The sequence below is a fragment of the Salmo trutta genome, unplaced genomic scaffold (genome assembly GCF_901001165.1).
Source record: "Salmo trutta unplaced genomic scaffold, fSalTru1.1, whole genome shotgun sequence".
NCBI lineage: Eukaryota > Metazoa > Chordata > Actinopteri > Salmoniformes > Salmonidae > Salmo > Salmo trutta.
Genome location: NW_021822749.1, coordinates 46526 through 57544, shown reverse-complemented (window position 1 = coordinate 57544; position 11019 = coordinate 46526). Strand labels below are relative to the sequence as shown.

The following is an 11019-nucleotide window of genomic DNA, read 5'->3' as shown; positions in this document are numbered from 1 at the left end:
GTATGCCGATATAGGACTCGTTTTACTGTGGATATAGATACTTTTGTACCCGTTTCCTCCAGCATCTTCACAAGGTCCTTTGCTGTTGTTCTGGGATTAATTCACACTTTTCGCACCAAAGCACGCTCATCTCTAGGAGACAGAACGCGTCTCCTTCCTGAGCGGTATGACGGCTGCGTGGTCCCATGGTGTTTATACTTGTGTACTATTGTTTGTACAGATGAATGTGGTACCTTCAGGTGTTTGGAAATTGCTCCCAAGGATGAACCAGACTTGGGGAGGTCTATCATTTTTTTCTGAGGTCTTGGCTGATTTCTTTTGATTTTCCCATGATGTCAAGCAAGGTTTGAAGGTAGGCCTTGAAATACATCCACAAATACACCTACAATTGACTCAAATGTTGTCAATTAGCCTATCAAAAGCTTCTAAAGCCATGATATCATTTTCTGGAATTTTCCAAGCTGTTTAAAGACACAGTCAACTTAGTGTATGTAAACTTCTGACCCACTGGAATTGTGATACAGTGAATTATAAGTGAAATAATCTGTCTGTAAACAATTGTTGGAAAAATGACTTGTGTCATGCACAAAGTAGATGTCCTAACTGACTTGCCAAAACTATAGTTTTTTAACAAGAAATGTGTGGAGTGGTTGAAAAATTATTTTTAATGACTCCAACCTAGTGTATGTAAACTTCCGACTTCAACTGTATGTACCTACCTACCTACCTACCTAGTTACCTAGCTACCTAGCTACTTACCGCTCCACTCTCTCTGCCTGCACAGCCCATTGACACCCTGCCCACACGTTGTGGTCACCAGCCCTCATCAGTGTGGTGGCTTGCCCTGACTGCTCACTGATTGGCTGACTGGGGGTGTTAACCTCTGACCTTTTCCCCCCTCCAGGTTCACTGTGGGTCATGACGGGGCCGAGCCGGACCAGGAAGAGAACTTCTGGTCTCAGGCCCTTGAAGATCTAGAGACCTGCGGCCAGTCTGGCATCCTGAGGGAACTGGAGGTAACATGGAGCCAAAATGGCTGAATACATGTACAGTTTCATTCATCACAGTACAATGCTAACCGAGCCGGACCAGGAAGAGAACTTCTGGTCTCAGGCCCTGGAAGATCTGGAGACCTACGGCCAGTCTGGCATCTACAGTTTCATTCATCACAGTAGATTTAAAATGGCTGAGGACATGTACAGTTTCATTCATCACAGTAGATTTAAAATGGCTGAGGACATGTACAGTTTCATTCATCACAGTAGATTTAAAATGGCTGAGGACATGTACAGTTTCATTCATCACAGTAGATTTAAAATGGCTGAGGACATGTACAGTTTCATTCATCACAGTAGATTTAAAATGGCTGAGGACATGTACAGTTTCATTCATCACAGTAGATTTAAAATGGCTGAGGACATGTACAGTTTCATTCATCACAGTAGATTTAAAATGGCTGAGGACATGTACAGTTTCATTCATCACAGTACAATACAAACACAACACTGACAAACCTACGTATCTTCTGGACCAGTGGCTTTACTTATACAGTAACATATTGGTGAAGAAAAGCTCTCAACTCTCACCTTTCACCTCTTCTGTCCCCATCCCTTCCACTTCCTGTTTTGGAGTTCTCTTTTTTCAATTGCATGATGTCACTTCCTGTTGATGTGTGTAACCACTCCTTCTCTTTCCAGGACGAGCCAGACAGGCTTCTGAATAAGAGAAACTTGGTACACCCTTTTCCTTTTTGGGGCTTCCTCTGCTTGTAGCTGACACTGTGGCACCCTGGTGCTGTCCCTGTACTGCTGGCACCCCCCCCCCTCCCCCCCCCCTCTCTCTCTCTATCTCTCTCTCTCTCTCGCTCTCTCTCTCTCTTTCGCTCTCTCTCTTTCTTTTCTCTCTTTCACACACTCTTTTTCACTCTCTTTCTCTCTCTCTCTCTCTTGCTCTCTCTTGTTCTCTCTCTCTTGTTCTCTCTTGTTCTCTCTCTCTCTCACTCTCTTTCTCTCTCTTTCGCACACTCTTTTTCACTCTCTGTCACTCTTTCTCTCTCTCTTTCTCTCTCTCTTGTTCTCTCTCTCTCTGTCCTCTCTCTCTCTTGTTCTCTCTCTCTCTCTCTATCTCTCTCTCATGCTAGTGGGCTGCGGGTGGTGTTGTGTAGCCTCTGATGATCACCAGCAGCTTGTCTCAGATCCTGGGGGTGCATTCAAACCCTGACTCTATGGTCGGACATCCATAGAGGTCCATCTACCCTGGTTATAGATTCAAACCCTGACTCTATGGTCGGACATCCATAGAGGACCATCTACCCTGGTTATAGATTCAAACCCTGACTCTATGGTCGGACATCCATAGAGGACCATCTACCCTGGTTATAGATTCAAACCCTGACTCTATGGTCGGACATCCATAGAGGACCATCTCCCCTGGTTATAGATTCAAACCCTGACTCTATGGTCGGACATCCATAGAGGACCATCTACCCTGGTTATAGATTCAAACCCTGACTCTATGGTCGGACATCCATAGAGGACCATCTACCCTGGTTATAGATTCAAACCCTGACTCTATGGTCGGACATCCATAGAGGTCCATCTACCCTGGTTATAGATTCAAACCCTGACTCTATGGTCGGACATCCATAGAGGTCCATCTACCCTGGTTATAGATTCAAACCCTGACTCTATGGTCGGACATCCATAGAGGTCCATCTACCCTGGTTATAGATTCAAATCCTGACTCTATGGTCGAACATCCATAGAGGACCATCTACTCTGGTTATAGAACCACGGCCAACCACAGGCTGAACACTCCCTGGTCTGTCCTCAAGGGAAGCCTAGACACATAGGACAATCTAACTGCAAATATATCCTTGTGTATTTAATGCAACGTTCATTTTCACTTAGAGGCAACCGTACACATTTTTTCCCTTTGTAAAACGAATTTGTCAAGGTTGAAATATCCTTGATTGTGAGTCAGACTCGCTAGCGAATATATTATACACTACATGGCACCCTATTCAATATATTATACACTACATGGGCCCTATTCCCTATATTATCCACTACATGGGCCCTATTCCCTATATTATACACTACATGGCACCCTATTCCCTATATTATACACTACATGGCACCCTATTCAATATATTATACACTACATGGGCCCTATTCCCTATATTATCCACTACATGGGCCCTATTCAATATATTATACACTACATGGCACCCTATTCCCTATATTATCCACTACATGGCACCCTATTCAATATATTATACACTACATGGGCCCTATTCAATATATTATACACTACATGGGCCCTATTCCCTATATTATCCACTACATGGCACCCTATTCAATATATTATACACTACATGGCACCCTATTCCCTATATTATACACTACATGGCGCCCTATTCAATATATTATACACTACATGGGCCCTATTCCCTATATTATCCACTACATGGGCCCTATTCCCTATATTATCCACTACATGGGCCCTATTCCCTATATTATCCACTACATGGGCCCTATTCCCTATATTATACACTACATGGGCCCTATTCCCTATATTATCCACTACATGGGCCCTATTCCCTATATTATACACTACATGGCACCCTATTCCCTATATTATCCACTACGTGGGCCCTATTCCCTATATTATACACTACGTGGGCCCTATTCCCTATATTATCAACTACATGGGCCCTATTCCCTATATTATCCACTACATGGGCCCTATTCCCTATATTATACACTACATGGCACCCTATTCCCTATATTATCCACTACGTGGGCCCTATTTCCTATATTATCCACTACGTGGGCCCTATTCCCTATATTATACACTACATGGGCCCTATTCCCTATATTATACACTACATGGCACCCTATTCCCTATATTATACACTACATTGGCCCTATTCTCTATATTGTCCACTACATGGGCCCTATTCCCTATATTATACACTACATGGCACCCTATTCCCTACATTATACACTATATGGGCCCTATTCCCTATATTATACACTACATGGCACCCTATTCCCTATATTATACACTACATGTGCCCTATTCCCTATATTATACACTACATGGGCCCTATTCCCTATATTATACACTACATGGGCCCTATTCCCTATATTATACACTACATGGGCCCTATTCCCTATATTATCCACTACAATGGCCCTATTCCCTATATTATACACTACATGGGCCCTATTCCCTATATTATACACTACATGGGCCCTATTCCCTATATTATACACTACATGGGCCCTATTCCCTATATTATACACTACATGGGCCCTATTCCCTATATTATCCACTACATGGGCCCTAGTCCCTATATTATACTCTACATGGGCCCTATTCCCTATATTATCCACTACATGGGCCCTAGTCCCTATATTATACACTACATGGGCCCTATTCCCTATATTATCCACTACAATGGCCCTATTCCCTATATTATCCACTACATGGGCCCTAGTCCCTATATTATACACTACATGGGCCCTATTCCCTATATTATCCACTACATGGGCCCTAGTCCCTATATTATACACTACATGGGCCCTATTCCCTATATTATCCACTACAATGGCCCTATTCCCTATATTATCCACTACATGGGCCCTAGTCCCTATATTATACACTACATGGGCCCTATTCCCTATATTATCCACTACATGGGCCCTAGTCCCTATATTATCCACTACATGGGCCCTATTCCCTATATTATACACTACATGGGCCCTATTCCCTATATTATACACTACATGGGCCCTATTCCCTATATTATCCACTACATGGGCCCTATTCTCTATATTATCCACTACATGGGCCCTAGTCCCTATATTATACACTACATGGGCCCTAGTCCCTATATTATCCACTACATGGGCCCTAGTCCCTATATTATCCACTACATGGGCCCTAGTCCCTATATTATACACTACATGGGCCCTGTACTATGAAGGGAATAGTGGGCCATTTGGGATGCATCCGTAGTGCTGCCTGGAGGTGTGTTGGCGCTCAGCAATACATTGTAAATGAACCTTGAAATGAAGTGTCAATGCAGGAAGTAAGTAACACCGTGTGAATCACAGAGGTTAGTTTGGAATGAAGAGAAATAATTATGGTTTCAGTTTGGAGACATTAAATCAAAGAGGCTTGACTGAATTAAATGTCACCTCAACTTGGACTGAATATACCCTGTGGCTCCTCATTCGCTGTAAATGAACATGTCTGTTCATTCATGTCAGTAGTGAAGAGCATTTTGCATTTGTCAACATGAAAACTGGCAAATTGTATGTTGGAATGAATCACACATCTTCCATTTCGAGTCAAAGCGCTGTACCTTGTGTCTTGGTGCATGGAGACTGACAGTGTGTTGTTTGCCAAACTCGTTCTGTTTCTGCAACACCTCTATGCATCAGCTTGGGTGAAACAGTGTTCAGTTTCACTTGTTTGTCACAAACATCAGGTTTGAGTGACATCACTCATTACTGTCCAATCAGAGGGAGGAGTGGTGATGATGATGATGTGGCGATGGGCATGGCGGTGTGAGCAAAGCATGATGGGACAGTTGCTGCAAGGCGTCTTGGGTTTTGAAGTTTTTCAGTCTTTGTTTGTTTGTTTATTGGGTCGTGATGATGATGAGCCAACCATCTCTTCTAACAGGAACTTTCTATGTTATTATTCTACAATCAAACCATTTCTCTTTGATATACTGCTTGAACACATTCTACACCTGGAACAATTCTCATGTCCATGAGCGTACCTTGTACTTCATATCTCACTTTGGAAGTTCATCACCCCTTTTCTCCCTCTCTGGCCTCTCCCCTTCCCTCTCCCCTTCCTCTCTCTCCTCTCATTTCCCCTCTCCTCCCCCTCCTTCATCTCCTCCGTCTCGCCCTCTCTCTTCTCTCTCTCTCTCCCTCCCTCCTCTCCATCTCCCCCTCTCCTCCCTTCCCTCTCTCCCTCCCCCATCTCCTCCCCCGTTGTCTCCTCCCCCCCTCCCCCTCCAGGCCACCATTATGTCAGGCAGCAGTCTGAGTCTGAACCATGACCCTGCTCCTCTGAGGAGCCACCTGGGTCGGCAGGCCAGCTTCCAGGAGCGCAGCGCAGCCCGGCCGCAGTACAACCAGTCCTCACGCTCCAACACCCTGCCCAGCGACGGGGGGCGCAAGGCCTTCGCCATGAGGAAGATGAAACAGGAGATGAATGACATCATGTCGCCCACCCCAGTGGAGCTGCACAAGGTAACGATGATAAAACACCACCAAGGCCCTCCAGGGCCAGAGTACTGCTGCTTTACACTGTTTACATCACTTCATTTCATGGAACGTCAGAGGGGTTAAAAACCCTGAGAAGGTAAGAAAGGGCTGACGCATCTTACTCATCAGACACAGCCTGTCATCCAGTCTATCAATCATGTTATGCTGTCAGTCGACACAGCCTGTCATCCAGTCTATCAATCATGTTATGCTGTCAGTAGACACAGCCTGTCATCCAGTCTATCAATCATGTTATGCTGTCAGTAGACGCAGCCTGTCATCCAGTCTATCAATCATGTTATGCTGTCAGTAGACACAGCCTGTCATCCAGTCTATCAATCATGTTATGCTGTCAGTAGACACAGCCTGTCATCCAGTCTATCAATCATGTTATGCTGTCAGTAGACACAGCCTGTCATCCAGTCTATCAATCATGTTATGCTGTCAGTAGACACAGCCTGTCATCCAGTCTATCAATCATGTTATGCTGTCAGTAGACACAGCCTGTCATCCAGTCTATCAATCATGTTATGCTGTCAGTAGACACAGCCTGTCATCCAGTCTATCAATCATGTTATGCTGTCAGTAGACACAGCCTGTCATCCAGTCTATCAATCATGTTATGCTGTCAGTAGACACAGCCTGTCATCCAGTCTATCAATCATGTTATGCTGTCAGTAGACACAGCCTGTCATCCAGTCTATCAATCATGTTATGCTGTCAGTAGACACAGCCTGTCATCCAGTCTATCAATCATGTTATGCTGTCAGTAGACACAGCCTGTCATCCAGTCTATCAATCATGTTATGCTGTCAGTAGACACAGCCTGGCATCCAGTCTATCAATCATGTTATGCTGTCAGTAGACACAGCCTGTCATCCAGTCTATCAATCATGTTATGCTGTCAGTAGACACAGCCTGTCATCCAGTCTATCATTGAAGTGCATTATTTATACCAGGTTAAATGATTGATTGATAGTTGAGGACATTATTGATTGATTGTGCAGGTGAGTCTGTTGAAGGAGTCGGACCTTGAAGACTTTGGCTTCAGTGTGTCGGATGGCCTCCTGGAGAAAGGTGTCTATGTCAACAACATCCTCCCAGGGGGACCTGCAGAGGTCGGGGGGCTGAAGTCCTACGACAGGCTGCTACAGGTACACACACACACGTGGGCACAGATGCTTCCTCATGCAGAACACACACATCCACAACATCACCCTGCCCAGACCCACCTGCTCACACCCCCATCTCCAGCGCCCGCATCACTCTCCTCCACACGGCCTCAAACTGCACCATGTTGTTTCTCTCCGTCACCCACAAGCACTTTCAACATTTAGATAAAAAATCATTTGACCTTTCCAATAGTTTGTATTTCCTACATGTAGCTAAAGGTAGGAAGTAGATATGGGTGTTACAGTTAGAGCTCCCTAAAGTAGAGCATATCTACACAGTTCATAAAACCTCAAATGATTTTTGTATTTTTTTTTTTGTGGCCCAAATTGATACACAACATTGGCCTAATTTCCCGCTGGTCTAAGTGAGGCTGACTTTGCAGAGAGATTCATATTGATGGATAGATGAATCCCTCTCCAGGGAAGCTATCAATCTAGTGAACGTGTCATTAGCATATGAAAAGAAAGGTTCTCTCATTATTCGCTGCTCAGAGAGAGAGACTGTCGTTCCTTATCAGCTTTCCTCAGGTCACTGTTGTTGTTTTAAAAGCACAAACAAGGAACTCAACTCCAATTTATTCTGCTGACAGGAGGAAGTCATCTTGGGAAGTTATTCAACTTTTATTGGATCAAGTCACTGACAATGTTTTAAAAGCACAAACACAAGATGCTCAAGGAAATGAACTGCAGTTTATTCCAATAGCCAAGACGATAGATTATTCAGCTTGTATGTTTATTGTGGGGTAATTTAAGGGTACATCAGTAAATATGAATCAGCTGTATACAGGAGCAGAGGGAGAGAACTTAAGTGATCTGTCTTCATGTTTGAAGGACAGGACTGGGTTTACAAACTGTTTACCTGAAGGTTTGAACAGAGTAGATGTATTGGTCTTGTAGGCTTCTAACTGAAATGAAAGGAAACCGCTCTGAGGCAAAGCCTGAAGTTAAACTTTCAGCCTCAGGAAATACAAATATTACATCTTTTTTGGTTTGTTTTGCTTTTCAACCAAAGCTTTTAAACCAAATATAAACCAGCATAGTGGCAAACCTCTGCTCACCCGATGATGGTCAAACAGACGTTTGCCACCGCGGACCTCCAATCTGTGCTTGCTAGCTGGAAACTCCTAACTCAAGTCATTTCCTTTTGTTGTCTCTGTAACATCTGAGTTGAAACATTAATTCAATGGACCTCAAAGATTTTAAACCAAATATAAATAACTCTTTCCCTTGTCTTTGGTTTCTCAGATCAACCACGTGAGGACCAGAGACTTCGACTGCTGTCTGGTGGTCCCTCTGATTGCCGAGTCAGGCAACAAACTGGACCTGGTGATCAGCAGGAACCCTGCTTCCTCCAGGACCGGGTCCCAGTCAGAACTGAACCAGCTACCCACCGAGGAGCCTGTCATCAACTGGACCGAGCCGGGAGACAGCCTCTCTGGCCCTCCACCGACCCAGAACCACCATTCCTTATCCAGGATGGCTGCTGGAATCGGGGTGACTGGGATCGGGGTGGCGCTGGCCGGGGCTGGGCTAGATGATAGAGACCCCACTAAGACCTTATAGCAGACTGGAGGTCTGAAGGCCCAAAGCTCTCTGTCTGTCTGTCTATCTGTCCCACTAAGACCTTATAGCAGACTGGAGGTCTGAAGGCCCAAAGCTCTCTGTCTGTCTGTCTATCTGTCCCACTAAGACCTTATAGCAGACTGGAGGTCTGAAGGCCCAAGGCTCTCTCTGTCTGTCTGTCTATCTGTCCCACTAAGACCTTATATCAGAGTGGTGGTCTGAAGGCCCAAGGCTCTCTCTGTCTGTCTGTCTATCTGTCCCACTAAGACCTTATATCAGACTGGAGGTCTGAAGGCCCAAGGCTCTCTGTCTGTCTGTCTGTCTGTCTATCTGTCCCACTAAGACCTTATATCAGAGTGGAGGTCTGAAAGCCCAAGGCTCTCTCTCTCTCCCCTTCCCTTCCCTTCTGACTTATCCTCCCCCTGGTGCTACTGTAGAAAACCACTCTGATGAGACAGGGGTCAATCTAAAATGGAGCCCTATTGCATGTGTAGGGCACTACTTCTATCCAGAACCTCTTTGCAGGCTAACCCCTCACAGCTCTGGCTAAAAGTAGTGCACTACCTAGGGAATAGGGTGCTATTTAGGACACAGACAGACAGACAGTGTTCCTAGGTGGACAGTGGGGTCCGGGGCCGCTAAGTCAAAGCACACTGACAAAACTAAACTCCTTCCTCTGAGCCAGAGCATGAGCCACAATCACAAGAGGTTTCCTCCTCTTCCTCCCTCACACTGGGGACTATTGAGTACGGTACGCACCTCTACCCCAAGACTACAAAGAACTACAAAGATGGAGGCAACATCGACCACACTGACCTCTTGGAAAATACCTGAGACAAAAATAATAACAGTGATGAAGTGAAACAATAGTGCCATCGGACCGATCCTCTCCTTTTTATTACTGCAGCTGGACAATAAGACAGTAACACAGTTCTGTTTAAAACAAAAAAGAAAACACAATAACATTTGCTGAAACGTTTACATGTGATGCTGGACTGGCCACTCTGTATGTGTATGTTTGTGTGCGCCCACCACTGCTGTGTCGCGTCGTGACGGAAACAAGGCCAGAGTGATACAAACCCTCTATCTAGTTATTATAGGGAGTCCTTCCCTCCCTCCCTCTCTTTGTCTCTCTCGCTCACACTTGGCTTCGCTCTGTCCTCCTTGTCCCCCTTCATCTGTCATACCTGGGTCTCACTAGCTCTCTGTCCCTCCCCAGTGATTTCTAAGGGTTTTTACAGAGAAAATATCAGTACTGCGTCTTGACTTCTTCCCAAGGATTTTTAAGTAGACTATTTCACTTGAAAAAAATAGCACAATATTTTAAACGTTAGTCCCTTTATTTTCTGAAACCTGAACTGTAGTCCTGCCTCTCGTACACGAGACTGAGGAGGAGGATGTTGAAATGAAACCAGGACAGTCAGGCGTCCCCTTAGGCTTCATCACAATGCGTTTGGCAGCCGAGACAAGACGTGATGTGACGTCTCCTCTCCATGCATGTCACCAAGCTCACTGCTTGACCTAGAAGCATAATATATGAAACCCTTTAGAAAAGGATTTAAAAAGCTTTGGGGAGGAGAATAAAGAAGCAGCTTTATCTAGGCTATACACAATTAGAAAGAAACAAAAATGGTACCAATCATACAATCTGCAATTCCCAAACAAAATGGCGACTTCTCTGAATCCTAGAATACAGGATCACCATTTCCCTTATAATAAGGTGGTGGTACTGAAACACCTTATCCTTCATTTGGACATAGATCTATATTCATAAATAGATGCAGAAGAGATGGGGTTTTTTTACCATACGAGGAGGTAATATATGCAATGTGCTTCCTTACAGCTGCACTAGTCAAGGAGGAAGAACTGACTCCGTGGTCCTGAGTCTGACTTGCTTGCATACAGTATGTGTGAAATAGGTATGCTAACACTGTGCTGTTACAGGAACCAGAGACAGAGTTTAAAAAAATTAATTATGACATCCAATTAGT

At 44.6% G+C, this 11019-nt stretch overlaps 1 protein-coding gene across 3 annotated transcripts; it reads left to right on the top strand.

Moving 5' to 3' along the window:
* The first annotated feature begins 776 nt into the window (after positions 1-776).
* On the top strand, positions 777-10641 carry LOC115184149 (glutamate receptor-interacting protein 1). 3 transcript variants are annotated; one of them, XM_029745150.1, is made up of 5 exons: positions 777-1016; positions 1698-1733; positions 6045-6278; positions 7301-7447; positions 8711-10641. In XM_029745150.1, exons 3-5 carry the CDS (start codon positions 6054-6056, stop codon positions 9026-9028), a joined length of 690 nt encoding a protein of 229 aa, XP_029601010.1. In that variant the 5' UTR covers positions 777-1016; positions 1698-1733; positions 6045-6053; the 3' UTR covers positions 9029-10641. The 3 variants fall into 3 exon arrangements, with proteins under 3 accessions (XP_029601010.1, XP_029601009.1, XP_029601008.1); XM_029745149.1 differs by lacking the exon at positions 1698-1733; XM_029745148.1 differs by lacking the exon at positions 777-1016 and having other exon boundaries at positions 1046-1733.
* Positions 10642-11019: the final 378 nt, after the last annotated feature.